The 22,238-nt window shown below is 36.0% G+C and overlaps 1 protein-coding gene across 1 annotated transcript in view; it reads right to left on the bottom strand.

Moving 5' to 3' along the window:
* LOC150090042 (muscle calcium channel subunit alpha-1-like) overlaps window positions 1-22,238 on the bottom strand; it is a 1,145,904-nt gene that overhangs the window by 128,791 nt on the left and 994,875 nt on the right. The window contains exons 39-41 of the mRNA XM_090389719.1: window positions 17,269-17,370; window positions 8,086-8,222; window positions 1,556-1,666 (exon numbers count right to left, since the gene is read on the bottom strand). Of these exons, the coding sequence (XP_090245845.1) occupies window positions 1,556-1,666; window positions 8,086-8,222; window positions 17,269-17,370 (350 nt within the window). The remainder of the gene's footprint in view (window positions 1-1,555; window positions 1,667-8,085; window positions 8,223-17,268; window positions 17,371-22,238) is intronic.

The raw sequence follows: 22,238 nt of genomic DNA, 5'->3' as shown, positions 1-22,238 counted from the left end.
TTTCCTGTTTCCTTGACAATAGAGTCACTGACAACAACTAGTTCCTGTGGGACCAGTGCATTCTGCCTTGGAGATTGCCGCTGTGTTGCATGATGTTCAAGTGCAAGCTCTGGCATTGATTTGGGCAGCTGAGAGTTTGATGGGCCCCCCTCAATTTAAATCCTTGAGGGGCATCTTCCCTGTTCTTCAAGCTCCCATACATGCTCATAACAATGCTGAGATGGCACCTGATTTCCTCACATTCCTTACATTGTGACACACAAAGACCTTGGCAATATCATGTCCTGTTCCTGATTGTCCACAAACATCAAACAAGCAGTACATTTCAAAAGGCTGTGATTCAGAGGACAACCATCCCCCCCCTCAGTTCTCCCCTGAGCCACAGCACTCCTATTAACTTGAGCCTTTTGCTTTGGTGCTCTGGTCTGAGTCATGATTTCGATTCAATTTCACTACAAAACACTAAACTTATATCCCAATGCAGTTATAACACTACATATATTATTAGTATTAACCATATGGCGCTGTTATGTTGTTGTTATTTGGTTTTTAGGAGCATTAGCAACTAAGGCCATATTGCTCCGGGATATGCGGTGGTCATTCCCTGAATGACCTTTCCGCATCCTCCGTATTTGGTGGTGACGGGCTCGAACCCCGGTCTAATCAAGAAGCGTGTGCTACGCACTGCTGCTCCTTCCCACCTGGCTACGGAGGCGCCTACCATATGGCGCAAGGAAGCCTAAGGCTTATGCTACACTAGGAGAAAGAGAGATAGAGTAGGAGGGAATCACCAAGAAAGAGAAGAAATGATGATATACGTCCAAGTAGTCAAAGTAAATAATAGCAATATTAGTTACAACATAATTAATCATATTAAGTCATTGCTAGTTAACAATATAATTAAAAACAATATTAATTTTAAATTATACTGTCCTCAGACAGTCAACAGAAAAACACGATGCTGAGCAGCATTATTATATAAAACTATTTCCTTGAAATAGTAAATAATTATCTTGATAATTACAGACTTTGTTACTAGGTTAGCGTGATTATTATAGACATTTGTTATTTGGTTATTATGATTATTATGGACTTTGTTGCTTATAAAATCAGTAATGTTAGCAATTCATTAAAATCCTTATCAATGCTCAAATACAGAATTCCATAGATGGATTCAGAAATGTCACTATACTATTTCATTTGGGTGTTGTTCAGGATTAGGTAATTTTAAAAAATTTCTCTTTGTACTATTCCAATAAACAATTTTTTCGTGCAAAAAAGTCTTATTTAATTATGCCTTTCCTATCTTCACATAATATAAATACATATGTAAATTTTTTCATGATTTGTTTCAGGAAATAGAAACCTAAATAGTAGTACAAATATATCATTATGTGGCATATAAGGAGTTGAAAAAAATTTAAATTCTTCATATGCCACATTTTTTGCCAAAATTTTTTGGTGCAACATTGTGTTGGCATTGCTATTACTAAATGCTGCCAAAACAAATTACAATATTCATTAGCTCATTAATTTTATTTTTAGTTTATCTTACCCTGTGCATTGGTAGAATATCAGGACCATCATCAAATTCATCCTCTTCAAGGTTACCAGAAATTGCCCTTCTCAATTCAGGGCCAGCTTCATGAAGTGTGCGAAGTCCCGCCTATTCAGAATAAACTAATATACTGATCTTTTCTTTAAGTTACATACAAAAAGAATAGTGATATGAATGAGGCCAAGATGAATAAAGTATAATATTTATTGCAAGTAAAAGGCAACGTTTATTGTATCTGCAATTCTTCTCAGATTATTATTATCAGCCATATGGTACAAGAAAGCCTGAGCCTTATGCTGCACCAGCCAAAAAAAAAAAATTCTGAGTTACCCTGTAAGAGAGAGAGCGAGCGAGCGAGAGAGAGAGAGAGAGAGAGAGAGAGAGAGAGAGAGAGAGAGAGAGAGAGAGAGAGAGAGAGAGAGTCAGAAGTGAAAGGAGTTACCAAGAAAGAGAAGAATGATGATATCCAGTTCAGGACCCTACGTGTGCCAAGCCCATACTCACCAGTGTGAGCCCCAGAGAGATTATATGAGCCAGTCAATTAAATGTAAATTTAAAGGAATTTGAAAGGAATATACGGAACATTTTCTTGGCACATCCTACTTAGCAGAAGAAATTTGTTTAGTACAGAAGGAATTCACTTGAGCAGAGAAAATGGGAATGAAAATCAAGGAGAGGGGGTCACCCATGCAAAAACTGATCAGACAGGATCCCTTGAAAAAAAAAATCATGGACCCAGTGAACATGTTTTATTTTGTAGATTATTTATCAAACTATATACTTGAAGAATAATAAATTCAAACTGATATAATTCTAACAAGTATTTAAATTTAAGTTTTTATGTTTTGTTTATAAACTGCATAGAGGGTCAAAGAAAGATAATCACATACAGTGCAATCTCAATATAATTAGGATGCAGGGGACAATTTTAATACCCGTGTTATAAATAAGTAAAGCGCATTATACAGCCAAAAATAAAAATTTCTCAGTTTTTTATAATTTTATAACATGAATATGTAATGACCAAAAGATAATGCAATATTGCAAGTGTTTTTATATAAACAAGTTTCATTTGACACTCTTTTTTTTTTCTTTTTTATTTTTACTATTTTGCCATCAACGGACAGTTAAACATTTAAAATGACTTATGCATCGTTACCGTAGTTTGTTTTTTTAATAATGCTTATAGTTTAAAATAAAAATATTAAACAGCAATGCTTCATATTATTATAAAAAAAAAAAAATCAAAACTGTAAAATTCTTATAATGATTCCATGCTTCCAAATAACAGGAACAGCATCTTTACAGGAACCAATTTACAGTATACTACATGAACAGGGGCTTAGAGGGGAACAGGTATCCTGTGTGTTATCAGACACTCAGCCTAAAACACTGATGGATCCAATATCTCTCTATTACAGAAGATTCAGGAGAAGTCCGGTTGGCCTGCCTCCCTAAAATCCACTCATGCACACCTTCTCGATGGTAAGCCCTGTTACGTCACTTAGGTGGCAACGAACGTGTAGAGTGGTTCTCTTCAAGACGCCTGGTCAGCGTGAAGAGGAAAACACCAAACCCTCCAGCAATGAGAGCACAACAATACAAATGGCCCTCAGTCCCCAGCAGCTTTCACTCTCCCTCTTACGGCAGCGAGAGGATCAAAGTGGAAGCAGAGGGTGCTAAGAATCTCTGGGTACGACCAGGCTGCCATGCACGGAAATTGAACATGGCCTGTTATAACGTACGATCACTCATCGGTGAAGACAGGATATTAGAGCTGGAAAAGGAATTAGAAAATGTGAATTGGAATATCATCGGTTTGGCTGAAACAAGAAGAAGAAATGAATCACTTATAAGTTTATCAAGTGGAAATCTGCTGTACACCAATGGAAACAGTGAAAGGAGTGAAGGTGGAGTTGGGTTTCTGGTCCACAAAGATTTTAAAAACAACATTTTGGAATTCAAAAGTATATCACCAAGGGTGTCAAGACTAATACTCAAGATTTCTAAGAGGTACAAGCTAAAGATTATAATGATTTATGCACCAACATCGAGCCATGATGATGAAGAGGTTGAAGAAATGTACACTGAAATTGAGAGTCTTCTAGATGAGCAGAAAACCCACTACACTATTATTATGGGGGACTTCAATGCTAAGGTTGGAAAAAGGCAAAACAGTGCAGAAAGAGGAACTATAGGAAATTTTGGAATTGGTGAAAGAAATAAAAGAGGTGAAAGACTTGTGGAATTTGCAGAATCTCAAGGAATGTCAGTAATGAACACTTTTTTCAAGAAAAGGGTGAACAGAAAGTGGACATGGAAGAGTCCAAATGGATTAACAACTAATGAAATCGACTTCATCCTCACTAACAGAAGATATATTGTGAATGATGTTACCGTGCTGAATAAGGTAAATGTTGGAAGTGATCGCAGAATGGTAAGATGTACACTTGATATAGATGTAGGAAAGGAAAGGAAAAAACTGACTCGAGTAAATAATACAAAGGTCTTTGAAATAACAGAGGAGGAGAAAAAGCAGTATGTACTGGAACTTAAGAACAAGTTTGAGCTTCTGCAGACTGCTCAGGACCAAGATATCGACGAGGAATATTACAACTTTCTGAAAGTGATAAAGCCCAAGAAACCTACAGGGAAACAGAAATCCAAAGAAGAAAAAATTAGTCAAGAAACACTTGTCATGATGAACCAAAGACGACAAATGAAGAGCAAGAAAAACACTGACAGGGAGAAAGTTGAGTATACTGAGTTATGCAAAGCCATGAGAAAGAGACTCAGAGAGGACATAAGAAGATTTAACACAAGAAAAGTAGAACAAGCATTAAGGGAAAACAAAGGATTTAAATCAGCAGCCATGAGCAGTAATACAGAAAGACAAATGATACTGAAACTGAAGAATAGCGATGGTGTACTTATAAACAGCAGAGAAGCCATAATTCAAATAGCAGAAGACTACTATAGAGAATTATACAAGGAGCGAGGGAATGATACCAGCAGTGGGGAAGATTGATTGCAAAGTAGCAACACATACGACATACCCGATATTCTTCCTGATGAGGTAGAACATGCATTGAAGAAAATGAAGAATCGGAAAGCCCTGGGGGAAGATGAAGTTACTGTAGAGTTGTTAAAATTGGGAGGAAGAGACATAACACAAAAACTGGCAAGGCTCTTCACAAAGTGCATTAGAAAAGGTGTGATGCCTAAGCAGTGGAATAATGCAATCATAGTTTTGCTGCATAAGAAAGGAGATAAATCAGAAATTGGAAATTATAGACCAATTAGCTTGTTATCCCATATCTACAAGTTGTTCACAAGGGTCATTACTAACAGATTAGAAAGAATACTTGATGAGAATCAACCGAAAGAGCAAGCTGGCTTTAGGACAGGATTCTCAACTATGGATCACATTCACGTAATATCACAGCTAATGGAGAAAGCAAATGAATATAAAACACCATTATGCCTGGCATTTGTGGATTATGAAAAGGCATTTGACTCCATACAGCATAAGGCAATGTTTCGGGCACTGGAAAGACAAGGCATAGATACTCCATATATTATGATTTTGAAGAAAATATATGAGAGTGCTACATCCTTTATTAGACTAGACAAAGACAGTAGGAAATTTAAAATCGAGAAAGGAGTTCGACAAGGAGACACAATATCTCCGAAGCTGTTTACTGCTGCCCTTGAGGAAGCTTTCAGAAGATTAGACTGGTCGCAGAAAGGAGTCAATGTGAACGGAGAGTACCTAAACCATTTACGATTTGCAGATGACATTGTGGTCATAAGCCACGATCCCAAAGAATTAGAGGAAAATCTTAATCAGTTATGCACAGTTAGTAAGGATTTTGGACTAAAGATGAATATGGCTAAAACAAAAGTAATGATGAACAAGTATGCCACGGAAAAGGAAATAATGATTGAAGGAGCAGTAATTGAAAAGGTGGAGTCATATACTTATCTGGGACAAGTTATTAGCTGTAATAATGATAAATGGCTGGAAGTCAAGAGAAGAATAAATTTTGGATGGATAGCATTCAGGAAATATAGTCACATACTGAAGAGCAATATCCCAGTTTGTCTGAAACGTAAAATAATGAATCAATGTATACTCCCCACCATGACTTATGGAAGTGAAACTTGGGCACTCACCAAAAGAATGGAAGAGAAGCTAAGAACTACACAGCGAAGAATGGAACGAATTATATTGGGAATCAGACTGTTAGATAAGAAGAGAAACACATGGATTAGGCAGCAAACTCAAGTAAAGGACATTCTTATCAAAACTAAAGAACTAAAATGGTCTTGGGCAGGACACATAGCTCGAAGACATGATGATAGATGGACTAAGAAAATAACAGAATGGTACCCAAGAGGAGCTAGAAGAAAACCTGGAAGACAAAGGCGGAGATGGATAGATGAAATTCATGAGTTTTTGAGTAGTAAATGGATGGCCAGTGCTCAAAACAGAAGGAACTGGAAAGTTGCTGGAGAGGCCTTCATCCTGCAGTGGATTGAAAATGGCTGATGATGATGATGACATGAACAGGAAATAAAGGACAACTCAGCCACATAATCTAATGACCATAGATTTGCAGTAAAACAAAAGGGTTAAAAAAATAATAATAATTTCTTTTTTTTTTTTCCCCAAAACCAGGAACTGGTCACTAAAACAGTGACCAGTTTCTTGGTCACTGCATCATAATATCCAATCAGATTGGTCAGGCAAAACTGCTCTTTAAAAAAAAAATGATGCTGTGACTGCAATATAACTCCACTCCTCTCTAAGTGGTCCTGCATTACTTCTTTAACCAGTGACTCCATTATTTTCCCTGGAACAAAAGTTAAGCTAACAAGTCTGTAATTACTCTTATTACCTTTCGATCCCCCTTTATGAATTGGGGATGTATTTGCACAACAGCAGTCAACCATCAGGAACTCCTCTGAATCCAAGGATTTCTTCCACTTTCCTTTCAGTTATCACAAAATTATTTAGCTTCCCATTAGAGTTTGACAAATTTATGGTATCCTCTTCCCTAAAGAATTCCTCATGTATGAATGTAGATGCAAAATACCAATTCAATTTATCAGAAACATGAGCAGAGCCATCAATAACCCACTGACATCAAGTGGCCCAATGGGATTCAACCCATTCCTTCTACTTTTAATATAAGCATAGAAGGCTTTGCTGCTTTTCTTTGTATTCTTTGCTAGACACTACATAATCTGCCTTACCTTGCCTAACTTCCTTTGTGACTTGATTACAGACTAATTAAATATACCATAGGCTTCTGTATCACCTCATAATTTATATGCATCCCATGCATTTTTCTTCTCTGCCACATGTCTCAATAGTTCATCTGACATCCATTTAGGTCTAAGCCTTGAGCATTATTTCTTCATTGGTATGAAAAGCCTAGTGGTGTCTATAATTACTTCCCTGAACGCTTCCCACTTAGAATTTTCTGTTGGTAACGTCATCAGTTGGTCCCACTGTACAGAATTTAAAAATATCTGAGACCACTGTAGTCACCCTTACAAAATAAAAGCCTTTCCCTTTAGCTTCGACAGTAGTTATGTCTTTAAATACATTGCACATCAATACACCGTTCACTGCCACTTGGTGTGTCTTTTACGTGCAGATTCATAATGCATGACGAATCGCTGCTGATAGCCTGATAACATGTAGAAAACAGTGATCTTAATAAATCCACAAGTCTTGCTAGTTTGTGAGTGACCAACCCACAAATTTCAGTCAACATCTTTAAAGTTAAAATCCTCCATCATAAGAAATTCATTTTTACTAGCCTACTCTATTTCTCTGTATAGCTGTTTGATATACTCATGACAGACATTAGGCCTATAACAAACTCCTACTCTCAATTTTGTTTTTCTAGTGCACATGTCACACCAAACCGACTCAACATTGTACTGGAAGCACCACCTTAGATTTAATATGCTTGTTAACTTAGAGCATAATACTTCCTCTCCTGTCTGCCCTTCCTGTATTACATTGTACTCTCCATATTCAAATTTAGCACTGCTTATATCTGTGTGACACCACGTCTCTGATATCTCAACAATATCCACCTTTGATGTCTTGACCAGCATTTCAAATTCATCAAATTTATTTCCTATACTCCTAGAATTGGTGTACATGCAAGTATACATGCACCTGTTCTTACTCTTAGTTACCCTAACACAGCTCATGTATTTACTTTGAGTATACACAAAAAACCTTTAATTTTATGATGGTCATTTATCGATTTATGGCAATATGGATGGCAGATGTAATTACACCACTCATACACAAATGATTATGTTTCAGAGAAAGAATCTGAATTGCTCATCATCTCTAAAATGGAAAGGTGTGGCCTCTGCATGATAGCTTCACTGTTTAATAACACAGAGCATCACAAAACAGTAGTTGTACTATCACTTTAAAGACAGTTAAGGAAATCCTACTTTTATATTAAATTAAGAAAGCAGTAAAAAGTGATTACCTGAAGGGCAACAGTACTTTCCTCTCCTAGCTCACCAGCAGCCTTCTCTCTCTCTTCCTTTCTCTTTTTAAAACGACGGAAATAATCTTGGATCAGAAAGGTTGCATAGAATTTACCAACTGTCACATCATCTTCAGCTGAAATGAGAAAGTTATATGCAATTATAAAATGAATTTAGTTATATGAGTTATATTTAGTTATATAATAAAATAAGTTATTTTATTATTTTATTTATTTATTTATTTTTTTTTTGCTTTTCATGTTTAAATAGTTTCCTAATTAAGCTCTACAAGGTAGCAAATTTTTTGTATAACCACAGTTCATGTAAAAGTCAAGAACTAATTTTTCAAGACTTGACTTGCCTTTTGCCTTGACTTGAAAGTGAAAGATTGAAGTGAAATGGGAAATAAAGATTTTTGTTTCAAAATAATATTATTGACATTCTTAGAGGAAATATCACAATTAGAAAAGGGGTCCATAGCAAGCAGGCAGCATTCATTCCTTGGACTCAGCTTTGTGCAGTCCCTGTATTTCTTGAGAAAACCAGTTGGCTGCATGATTAGGTATTAAAATTTAAGTTAACATGCCATGTCCTGTGAGGTTACAAAGCCTTTACACCTGGTACCTGATATTTTACCAACACAGACCAATTGTATTAGCTAGCAATTCTGACAAACTGAAGAGTACAAGATAAATTACATAAACAAGAACATGTTGCAAATAAATAATACAGTAGGCCCTCCATTTAATGGACTAATTGGGGGAAGGGGTGTCCGCTATTGCTGAAAGTCCGTTAAATCGAATGTATTTTAAAAACATATTAATAATGAACTTACAATGTCAAGATGTATTAAAATATTATAATGAATAAGTATGAATAAAATATTATTATAATGTACCTTGAGTAATTTATACACACACCACTAAAACATCTTTTAAAAATATAAAAATAAATTTACGACACGAACCAAGCTTTATTTTAATTAAACAAATCAAAAACTATACAATGTAACTAACGGAGTGTTTCCACCACTTTTTTAAAAATTTTTTTTTCTTAAAGCTCACACAAAGTTGTTTTCAACGTGAACATTAGTTTTTTCAGTTAAATCCATTTTAGAGGAAAAAAATACTTTAAAATTCTTAAACTCCATTGAATAAAAATCATACAAAAAAATGTTATAAAGATACATAATATTCAATATTAATATTAACTTAATTGAAAGAATCACAATTTTCAGAGTCAGAAACAACTGTCATATGGAGAGAGAGAGAGAGAGAGAGAGAGAGAGAGAGAGAGAGAGAGAGGTGTTAAATCCTTGATGGTAGAGGGTTCTGGTGAAACAGGTCCAGTTGATAAAGTGGTCTTGGAGAAATCATCAAGCTTCAGTTGCCTTACACCGTGGTGCTGCTTCCTTATTACTGTAGATCGAAATTCTCTAAAATGTTCATAATAAGGAAACACATCAGGGTCTGATGACGATTCAATATAATGTATGATGTCATCCATATGTTGTCTCATAACAGACAATATAGGATGAGGTGCAACTGATTCTTCATCTTTATCATCATCATCGTCCCCTTGTTCTCCGTGAAGATCATTTTCCGCAATCTCTCCCTCAGAAAAAATTTGGTAGTCCGGATCACCATCATTTTTGAGCCACTGTTCCACATCATTCTCAGTTGCATTTTTGTTGCTGGCCCTCAGAAGAGTGTCCCGAAAATTAGATGCCTCACCTTCCTCAAAGTCCATTTCAGGTTCTACATCATACAACAACTTCCAAGCACTGGCCAAGGTAGTAATCTTCATATCTTTCCATGCAGCTGTTAAGATGAAGACAGCAGATCTGATGTTGTATGCATGTAAATTTTGCAGTGTCCTGGTGCCTCTTGTATCTTCTGTTTCTTCCAAAACAAACATCACCTCTTCCAAAAACTTCTTCTTATACAACCTCTTATATGCAACGATTACACCTTGATCCATCAGCTGTATCAGTGAAGTAGTGTTAGGAGGCAGAAAAACATATTTAATACTCTCATTCCTGCTAACTAACCTCTCAGCATTAGGGTGAGCAGGTGCATTATCTATCAGTAAAATAGCCTTTATTTCATTAGAAGGAATTTTCAGCACATCTGTCTGACAGAGTCGCACATCAGACAGATGTGATGTCTGATGAGTGACACTATCAGATATAAATAGGGTCTGAATTTTTTCTTTAGGACAGAAATTTTTTGTCCATTGTATCGAGGGCCTACCATATTTTATAATGACATACATCACATATTTATGGAAAATTTTGAAACCAAATTTCCTCAACAGTCATCATGGACTTCAAACATTTGATGCAGATATGTAGATGATATTCTAGTCATAGGGAACCATAGTGACAAGAAAATGTAGAAATTCTGCCAAGCCTTAAATGGATTTCATACAAGCAAGTTAAAATAGAATCAGGAAATAACCAAAACTACTATATAGTTGACAACTTTTTACTTTTTTAAAGCTGGAGACCGGGTGATTGTAAACAGTAGGAAAATGGATAATTTTTTGAAAAAATTCAGGAGATTTTCTAAGTACACACTTCACTAGAAATTAAATTTCACTGACAATATACATGATATATATTAAAATACAGCCATAAGATTGTTATCAGTAAGGTATTCTTTCAAAGGTTTGCTTCCCTAGGATTTTTTGTCTGGATTTCTGTGTGGATTATCTGTGAGGGCATCAAATTATTACAACTGCTTCAAGAAAGATACAACTGTAGACTCTGTCATCTTCAGAAATGTTGGGTCAAAGTTTTGTTTATAACAATGACCCAGCTCTCTAGAATTGGCTGTTTTGTTAAGAGAATTTTTTTTCACTTGGCTGAATATTCTCTCACAAGTCATCATTGCTATGAGGAGCTGTTAAAATGCCAAACATGACCTGGAATAATTTGCTATATTGCAAGCTTCCTTGTGCACTTGTTAGTCACCCAGGTACCACTGTACATAAATTCATTCTTCTTTCATTATTAGGAAAGAAGAATTGACACTGAAAAATATCTATTTCTTTATCTTTGATTATTTTGAAGAGTACTGGAAACAGGTTTTTTTTTTTTTTTTTAGCAGAGTCAGTTCAACAAACTTGTTTTCTAAATGGCACCAAGGAATTACAAATTGGTTCTCTAAATAATACATAATAATAGTTAACTTAATGCATCCATAAACTCAGCAGGCAACCTGCTATTTTAATGAATTCTGTTTGGAGTCAGAAGACTTGTGACTGCCAAAAGGAAACACACTTTGGTCTTAGGAATCCATGATGGAAGGCCAGCTCGTTACCAAACACAATTTATCAAATTTATTCTTAAAATTACATAGCTTCTACTATGACTGTATTAAGGTTGTGGACTCACCTTACATTTGAGTTAATAAGTGTAAAAATAGGATATATCAGACCAAGCTGACTCTGAAGTAATCACGGGAGATGTGAGAAGTAATATTAATAAATATTTGGAGTTGTAACACTTCATTGGATCATATCAGCAGACAAATCATCAATGGCACAATGTTGACAGAAATGTCAACATAAAACATAAGACAGACATAAAACCTTTATGGTAAAGTTTGCTGTAAATGTTGTGGTGTATTACTGATCAGTTCATCATCTGTTACTGTTTTGATGGTGTATTACTGTTTTGATGGCTATGATGTCTTCTCTGCACTCAGAGGCATAACTAGGCTATGGAAAATGTGGTCCCGGCCATAGTTGCCAATCCATCGATTGAATTAATGACTAAGAATAACTGAATTTCTAATTTATTTTTAAAATGTAACAACCATTATCTGAATCAATTATTATAACAGCCTGTTACTTTTATATAAAAATATCATTTTATGGACAATAACTTAATAAAAAAAATTATAATTTAATTAATATATTAATTAATTCAAAAAACAATTAACATTAAATTTAATTATAATTTAATTAACGAAAATAAAAGTAGTATTTCTGATATTTGGTCACAGTGGTACATAATGGCCTTTAGCAGCCGTTGTGCCATAAAACCTCCAACAACAACAATAATTTGGTCACAGATGTCAAAATTCTTAGTTATGTATCTATTGTACTTGTCTCCCACTGGTCTTTTATAACTGTTATTGATAAGGATGGCATCCACTGATTTATTGACAGGGCTATTCTATCTCACATTTCAAGACTATTTGCAACGTGAAACAGTGGAGCTGCTATTCTGTGCATTTATATTCTCTGAAAATAAATATCTTTAATAATACTAGTTTTCATAAACCTTAAGTTCCTTTATTAATCTTTACTGGCCTGACTGGCCATATCATATGCATTGTGTTGTACAGGCAACCCCCGTATAACACGGTACTTCTATAACATGGTTTCACTCTAACACGATTAATAAAGTGCAGCAATGCTCGCACAGCACGGAACTTATATATCACAGTTTCGCTCTAAAACGGTTAGACAATTGTGACAACCTCGCTCGATATGGCATTTTTGAGATTTTGTGCGGGGAAAAACTCTGCTATGATGATGGATGTGATATTAAGAGTAGAAGATCGGCGGAATTACTTAACAAGTACAGGTCAATGTTGAAAAAAGCCGTGAGTTACTATTGAATTTGGAAGTGTCTGCAATTCTGCCCAGACACAATAGGAGGGAGTATATGATGAGAGCTTTATTGATCAATTCGGCCCTGGAGAGATCGTGCAAGGGCTCAAGGGGTAGAATTTTCTCAGCCTGGTCTGTGCTTGTTAATATGAGAGACTACTTCTAGAGGGATGGGATACACTTAAATAGAAAAGATGCAAGAATAGTTGTTGATGCTATCGAGGCAGAGTTAGGTGGGTGGGAAAACTGCTAGCTTGGGGAGATACAAGGACTCTTAGATTAACAGTAGCTGCTGGCGGAGGTGAAAGTGATTCTTGCACTGCTTCTACTGAAATGCAATTGAGCAGTAGCCTGAAAAAGCAAGGCAATTGGGATTTCCAGAACTGCTGGGAGTCATAGTGGAACAAGTAAATGTTGTTGTTTGTTATTTGGTTTTTAGGAGCATTAGCAACTAAGGCCATATTGCTCCGGGGATATGCAGTGGTCATTCCTTGACCTTTCTGCATCCTCCGTATTTGGTGGTCACGGGCTCGAACCCCAGAGTAATGTATCAACTGTGTGCTACTACACTGAAAGTGGTAGAGAATGAAAAGGACCTGGGGGTAATTGTGCAGGCAGATATTAAATTTTCTAAGCAGAGCAGACAGGTCTGCAAAAGTAGCTCATGGTGTCTTGTCAATGATATACAGAAATTTTTCTAGCAAGGATAAGGAGATGATTATCCCCTTGTATAAGGCAGTGGTCAGGCCACACCTTGAGTACTATATACAGGTCTGGAGGCCTCATTTTAAGAAGGATGTAGAGCTGCTGGAATGAGTGCAGAGAAGGGCAACAAGATTAGTGAATGGAACAAAGGGTTGTTCTTACAAAGAAAGGCGTAAGTTTTGCAAATTACAGTGTCTGGAGACTAGGCACCTGTGAGGTGAACTGATTGAGGTGTATAAATCCTTGAATGGTTTGAGCATGCTCAATGCTGATGGGATTCTTCCTCTTTCTCAGAATAATCACCTGAGAGGGCATAAATTCAAACTGAGGAAAGACAGTTGTGGGATAGAAGTGTGGAAGTTTGCCTTTAGTCAGCGGGTGGTTGATTGCTGGAACACACATCCATCTGTCGTTGTAGAAGTTGATAGTGTAAACAGATTCAAGGCAGAACTAGACAAACATTCAGAGAGGGTGAATGAGCAAAATGAGAAGGGGATGTGTGTGTGTGGGGTTTTTTTTTTTTTTTTTTGTTGGCTGATGCTATATAAGCTTGATTTCTTGCATCATGTGCCTTGCTAATGCTAATGTAATTTGTGAACATTTATTTTCTTTTTTGTAATCACCGCTTTTGGTGTGCTAATCGTTATGAAAAAAAAAAAAAAAAAAAAAAAAAACAAATGGGAAATTCCCGTGTTAGCTTCTGTGCTATTGAACTTGTGGAAAAATCTAGATATCAAAGTTTTTATTACTATCGGATAAAGTGCCAGGCCATACAAAAGGTTTAAGTCATCCAAACATTGAAGTAATGTTCCTGCCATCTAGTACAACTTCTTTAATCTTCTCTTCTTCTCTAGTCTTTGAAATTCGTTTCATCAGAAAATCTTTACAATGGATTTTGGAAAAAATTGATGGAAAATTGAAGTAATGGAGGCATGGAAACATTTTTCAATTGTGGACATTATCAGAATCATAGCTTTATCGCTCAAATAAATAAAACTGCCAACATTAAATGTGAGTTGGAAAAATGTTTGGCCAGAGTCAGTTCATTCAGAAAATATGGTCGAACTGACAGAAAACGCAATAGTAGAACTTGCTAAGTTGGTAGGAGAGGAAGGTTTTGATGATACGACTACTGAGACCCTCATTGACGGCCTCCGTAGCTGAGTGGGCAGGAGCGGGAGTGCAGTAGCACACGCTCTTTGAGTAGACCGGGATGCAAGCCCCTGACTGCTGAATATGGTCGATCTGCCAACCCACACTGGACCAGCGTGGCAGATTATGGTCCATTTTCCCTCAACATGAATTGTTGAGGAGGCTTCCATCCTGCAGTGGGTTAATAATGGCTGGCACTTTACTTTACTTTGGTAGCACAATTGGTAGAATCGGCATCATCCCCACACTAGGTGGAAAAGGCCTACGTTTGAATCCCGTCAATGATGGGAGGAATTTTTATGGGTCTTTTTCACAATGTGGCTGAGTTAGTCGGTCTCAGACAAGAGTAGCATGGTCGCCGATGCTCCTAAAAAAAGATATGATTACTGAAGACGTTCAAAAATTACTGGTATAAAAAGAGGCTGGTGAAGTGGATTTGGAGGAAATGGCATCGGAAGAAATTCAAATAAATTCAGAGGATGATAATGCAGGTAAAAATTCTGAACTTCCCAATTTTACACTAAAAAGTATACAGAAAGCCAAGCAATTAAAATCTTATTTTTTTGAATTCAGATTCTTTGACTGAAAGGAGCCCAAAGTTCAAAAGGGAGCTTCAAAAATGCTTAGTTCCATACGATGAAATTACAAAGATCTATCAAGCAAAAGCAAACAAACCCAGATTAATGATTTTTTAAAGAGAGCAGAAGATACACAAAATCTAGAATGGTGTATTTTTGTCAGTTTTGTTAACATTTTTTAACGAAATGGTGTATTTTTGTTAGCTCTTGGAATGTAATCCTCCTTTTTGTACTGGTTCTTAGTCCAGTATAATACTTAGTACAGTTTCGCACTACACGAGATTTTATAGGAACCTAACTACCGTGTTATATGAGGGTTACCTGTATAGGACAAACCAACAGAATAAAATTTTCTTTTCACTGATCTTCTGAACTTGTTTTTAAATTCAACAGAAGATACAGTCTGGGTCTTATCTTCTGTATCGTCTGTATCGTCTGTATCTTCTGTATCTTCTTCACAACTGTGATGCAGACCCAGATTTATCTGGGTCTGCATCACAGTTGTGAAGTATTTTGGCTTTTCACCATCTTTGGTGAAAGTCAAAAAATATAGTTATCAGAAGAGGAGTTCTTTTAGAAGGAATCTTGCAAAGATATCACCCAAATAAAATCATTAAAGAACTAAACAGTGCCAATGAAGACAGGCACAGCTTTTTGGAACAAACAAACACACCTGTAATTTATCATTTATTGTTTTATAACCACCTATCTCGTCAACTTACCCTAAAAACAAAATTCGAAGAGTTTTTTCAGAAGGAAAAAACAGAGAGGAAACAAACTCTTAAAATGTATTTAAGTAAGAAGAACAGCTGATTACACTGACCAATGTGATTTTTACCTCCACTGATATATTACCTTTGTTACTTATTTAATTTTTATGGACATATTTTGAAAATAATTCATATCATAAATTTCATATTACATCAAAATTTCAACATATACAAGTTTTTGTGTTTACCCATAATACATATAACCTTACTACAATTTAGGGAAATAGATATGAACTGATCTGTTGTATTACCTCTAAATAATAATGTCTGCATGTGCTTGTACAGGGAAGTACTGTTTAGGAGGGTTAACATGGTCTGTCCTGCTAAACCTTGTCTGTCTGCCTTCCACCTCTCTTTTAGTAACAGAAAAACAGTTAGAATGCAAGTATGTATATAGTTTATTTGCAAAACAAAATGCACAAGGCATAATCCTTATGGGTTTTGGTAATTAACTATATAATATCGGTGTAGATACACCATAGTTAACCCATAAATTTGAACTACATATGTAGCGTAAAAGGCATCATTTTAATAGTATCTCACATTGTGGGTGCCTTCACAACGAGATAGTGGTATTGCACTACTTCAAATAAATAACGCTTCTCTAGTATTTGGCACTTGTTGTGCAGGAATGGTTTGAGGAACACAGTTCTGACTTCCAGCATATCGGTTGGCCTCCGAACTCCCTCAATATCAATCCCGTAGAGCACTTGTGGGACACTATGGAAAGGCATATCAGGCGTCTGGATACACCAATCACCTCCATACTTGCATTGCTGACCGCATTACACACAGCTTGGTTGGCCATACCTCCCAAATGCTTCCGATATCATGTTGAATCAATGCCATGTTGGATAGCTGCTGTAATGAGGGCAAAAGGAGGACCTACGAAGTATTATGTAGTGGTCATAATTCAGTGATCACTCGGTGTATATTAACAGAATTTTATCCACTGTGACATCAGCAACACAAGGTCTTAATGAACAAAAGAAATTCCAATCCCAATCACTCAGTTGTGTGTTGAGAGGCACTGGTCCTCTGCTATGGTTGAGGTTGTCACAGCAAAGGGGCGACATGCTTATTATCTTTAAACTCTAAAATGAAATTGCTAATATAATTTCCAGGTTAACTGAAATTAAATTTTCTCTAACTTTACTTATAAATTTCAGACATCTAAGGATCCCACATAAAAGAGTTTTAAAGAAAATTAAATAGAAACTTTTTCTCTGAAAGACAAAAATCTTAAAAGTTGATTTACAGATTTTACACAAAATCAGCAAGAATTAGTTTGACTAAACTTATCACTGGAAATATTCCAGTTAGTGCAGAATTACGAAGAAAAACCAATATATACCTCCTGCAGGTGGGACAACCTGATCAAGAAGTTTTGGATTTGTGCGTTTCCATATCTTCTTTATCACAGCTCTTAATTCTTCATTGGCTTCATCTATGTTACCTGCAGTGAATAATTAAGTACATAAATAAACATTTCTACTTATAATAATGTTATTTAATATTGATATAATGACACACTAACATGTTACTCACCATAGTGTTAATAAAGAAATAGCTTCCTAGAGACCTCTGATTTTTGATTCAAACATATAATTATATCATAAAAAATATATGACCTATCCAAAAAAAAAAAAAAAAAAAAAAAAATGGGTCTGCTAGGCCATCTATATTCCTTTTACACTAAACAATATGTTATCTATGATTCCACAGTACAGTCAAGCTGCTCAAACAGTAAAATTATTGGTGACATAAATGTGTCATGTGGCCTAATGCTGAGAGAGAGAGAGAGAGAGAGAGGTTGTGTCTCATGGTGATTAACATGTTAATATAGAGCATTATATCTATGTAAACAATTTTTTTACTAATAAAAATGCCCAATATTATTAGAAACAATGTAAAAGAAACCAATTATCTCTACCGCTTCAGTATTAAATAAATTCTAAGATTCAACAGGCAAAAGAAGTGCCCACCAAAGAAATGAGATAGTGTAGAAGGATAACTGTCAAAATTTCTTGATGCATAACTAATTATATAACATTCTACTCATCTGACTAAAGATACTAGCATAAATCATAAAAAGTAAATATTAATATTCTGATTTACATATCCATTTTGTCATGTCTATATTTATTCTGCATTTATGAAAATCAATGCAAGATCTGCATGAGTCAGTCAAAGTTTCTCATGCTCCGCAATTTAAGGCTAATTACAGTGGTTTTAAGTTCAACCTGTGGATGAATTCACATCACCTATATCCAGTGGTGAGCTGTGAATATTTTAACAATGGCTCGGAGTTTTTTGGATTTTCTACCGAGTAAATTTGATCAGTCATGACAGTGATGTCATCTGCGGCTTCCACTAGAGGCGCATTCCACGCTCGCACTACCAGTAGTGTGATTAGAGTGTGTGACGCATTTTTCGTGACCGGTATGATATCTTGAGTCAGGAGCGGATTTCGAGGGATGGACAGATGCAGCTTATTACCCCTTTAACCATGCATATAAGTGAATGTGTAAAATGTTCCTATGTCTATCTGGTCGTCATGCTTCGCTTTACGATGATAACTGGATACAACAGTGTCTGGAGTTCTAACTTTTTAGAATTTTTGAATAGTATGACGTCACAATCATGCTTCCTGAAGTTACTACTGCAGTAGGTATAATCGCAACAATACAAATATTTGTCAAAAATTTCTTTTTTCGTCTCACATTTTCATTATATTCCATTGTTAGGTTCCCCTAACAGCTGCATATGTTGCTTCAACTACAAGATCGGTACATCAATCAGTGCTGTTTTACAGAGATATTTATATACGTTGCACTCGCAAGTATACATCCCTTACTTTAGTTATCATAAATCCATTGTATCATGTCTTCCAGAAATTATGAAAATCTGTGAATGATCAATAAAATATTTACAATAAAAAAGCTCTTTTATTTCGTAATCGATGTATACAAATCAAAATACCTAAAAGAAAAGTGAAGGATGTTTTGCATAAACCATCTATCGCACATGCGCAACTTTTTTATTTGTCTCTTTTTTTTTTTTTTTTTTTAAACTAGGGAAATATAATGGATACATTTTTTCATGATAAAATTTTAATATTGCAAATAAAAAAATAACATGAAATATTTCCCATATCACAAATAATATAAAAACTATCACAAGGCATTCCACAATATAAAAACAAATATTACATAAAAAACAAACTTTCTAGAAAAAGTAAACAAAAAATCATAGATTACATGGAAAAAAAATTATTTCACAAATATTCAAGAAAAATTAATTCTAAAAATTGCCATATAGAATTTACTTCTTTATTAATATTTGTTGTCGATTTTCTGCTTTGCTCAATAGCTGAGCGATGATTTGACATAACGATTGGAATCAAATTGAAGAAATGGTTTTCCATTTAGATGTATGGTCATCATAATCTGCAATGTGTTTAACTGTTACAATATTATTCATTAAGCTGAAAGCTCACTCAGCTTCAGCACTGCTAATCGCAATGGTTTCAAAGATATTTTCTGGCTTTTTTAATTGAAAAGGTAATTTCACTTGACTTTAAAGATAAACTGTCTTTGACAAAATCTATAAAATCATTAATTTTTATTTCATATTTTATCAGAAAACTTAAATTCCTTATTCGGTTTTCACCATCTAGCCACCGAGATGAAAGTTCTTTCACATTCCACGATTCCAGGTAGCATATGTTTAAAATTTCTTTAAATGGTATCGTTATTTTCCTTATTTAATTTAAAATCAACCTGTTGCATTCATAATGATATTAAGAGTAGGAGTAATATCACTAATGATATTAAGAGTAGGAGACCAGCGGAATTACTTAACAAGTACAGGTCACTGTTGAAAAAAAGCCGTGAAGTAGGGTTGAATTTGAAAGTGTCTGCAATTCTGCCCAGACACGATAGGAGGGAGTATATGATGAGAGCCTTGTCGATCAATTCGGCCCTGGAAAGATTGTGCAAGGCTCAAGGGGTAGAATTTTTTTCAGCCTGGAATGTACTTGTTAACAGGAGAGATTGCTTCTACAGGGATGGGATACACTTAAATAGAAAGGGTGCAAGAATATTTGCTGATGCTATCGAGGCAGTGTTAGGTGGGTCGGAAAACTGCTAGCTTGGGGGGAGACAAAGACTAATGGATTAACAGTAGCCACTGGCAGAGGTGAAAGAGATTCTTGCACTGCTTCTATTGGAATGAGCAGAAGCCTGAAAAACAAGATGCAGGATATTTCAGAGACTGCTGGAAGTCATTGTGATACAAGTAAACACATGGGTTGTGTTAGGGTAGCTAAGAATAGAAAAAGGTGCATGTATACTTGCGTGTACACCAATGCTAGGAGTTTAGTAAATAAATTTGATGAATTTGAGGTATTGCTCAAAACATCAAAGGCAGATATTGTTGGGATATCAGAGACGTGGTGTCACACAGATATAAGGAATGCAGAACTGGAATTTGGGGAGTACAATGTGTATAGAAAGGATAGAAAGGACAGGAGGGGAGGAGGGGTTATGCTATTAGTTAAAAAACACATAAAATCCAAGGAAGTGAAGCCAGTCAACATTGATGGACAGGGCAGTGTCGAGTCAGTTTGGTGTGACATAAGCATAGGTAAATCAAAATTGAGAGTAGGAGTGTGCTATAGGCCTAATGACTCTGATGAGTATAATAAGATACTGTACAGGGAAATAGAATGGGTCTTGAGTCAGGAGCGGATTTCGAGGGATGGACAGATGCAGCTTATTACCCCTTTAACCATGCATATAAGTGAATGTGTAAAATGTTCCTAAATACTCTGATTTACTGGTATTTGTAAAATACCAGTAAATCAGAGAGTCTTATAATGGGAGATTTTAATTTCCCAGATATTGACTGGAATTTGTGGGTTGGTCACTCACACACCAGCAGGGCTTTTGTGGATTTATTGGATGATTGTTTTCTACACCAGCATGTTCGGGAGGCAACTAGAGGGAGTAATACTCTTGATCTGATTATCAGTAGTGATTCTTCATGCATTAGGAATCTGCAGATAAAGGAACCACTGGGTGGCAGTGATCACAGTGTGCTGAAGTGGGATTTACTCAAGGAGGTAACTACCATCAGAGGTAAAGGGAAGGGTTTTTGCTTTCGTAAAGGCGACTATGATGGTCTGAGACAGTATTTAAATTCTATACAGTGGGACCAACTGATGATGTTACCAACAGCAAATTCAAAATGGGAAGCATTCAAGGAACTAATCTTGGAAGCTACCAGGCTTTACATACCAACCAAGAAATATTGTTCAAGGTTCAGGCCTAAATGGTTGTCAGATGAACTAATGAGACATATGGCAGAGAAGAAAAATGCATGGGATGCATACAAATTAATGGGTGACATGGAAGCCTATGATAGATATAAGTTGGTCTGTAACCAAGTCACAAAGGAGATTAGGCAGGCAAAGGCAGATTATGAGAAATCCTTGGCAAAGGATGCAAAGAAAAACAGAAAAGAGTTCTTTACCTATTTAAACTCAAGAAGGAAAGGGATGAATCAGATTGGTCCACTGGATGTTGATGGTTCAACAGTTGAGGATCCAGCTCAGGTGGCTAACAATCTAAACGAGTATTTTGCATCTACATTCACACATGAGGAGTTATTCAGGAAGGGGAATGTCGTAGGTGAAGTAAACATTGGCAGTGAGCTAGATTATTTTCTAATAACTGAGAGGAAAGTGGAGGAGAAATTGTTGAGGATAAACATAAAAAAGGCACCCGGGGTGGATGGGATCTATCCAGTTATATTAAAGGAGGCAGCAAAGGAAGTAAGCAAACCCCTAGCCATAATTATGAGAGCTTCTTTGGACTCAGGGGAGGTACCCATGGACTGGAGATGTGCAAATGTAACCCCAATTCACAAAGGAGGATCAAAGGCTGACACAAGTAATTATAGACCTGTTAGTTTAACTTCGGTTCCAGGAAAATTAATGGAGGCACTGGTTAAAGAAGCACTGCAGGATCATCTGGACAAGAATTCAGTTATAGCTCAGACACAGCATGGTTTTGTTAAAGGCAGGTCTTGTCTGACCAATTTGATTGGATACTATGATGTAGTCACAAAAGAACTGGATGCAGGGAATAACTTTGATATTATATATTTGGATCTTAGAAAGGCTTTTGATACTGTTGCGCATGGAAGACTGCTGCACAAATTGGAGAAGTGTGGCATTGGAGGCAAATTGCTGCTATGGATAAAGGGATGGTTGAGTGGCAGAAGACAGAGAGTGGTAATCAATGGACACTGCTCAACGTG

This window comes from Mastigoproctus giganteus, chromosome 2 (assembly GCF_048544385.1).
Source record: "Mastigoproctus giganteus isolate SK-2022 chromosome 2, ASM4854438v1, whole genome shotgun sequence".
Classification (NCBI taxonomy): domain Eukaryota; kingdom Metazoa; phylum Arthropoda; class Arachnida; order Uropygi; family Thelyphonidae; genus Mastigoproctus; species Mastigoproctus giganteus.
This window is presented reverse-complemented; position numbering and strand designations above follow the sequence as displayed.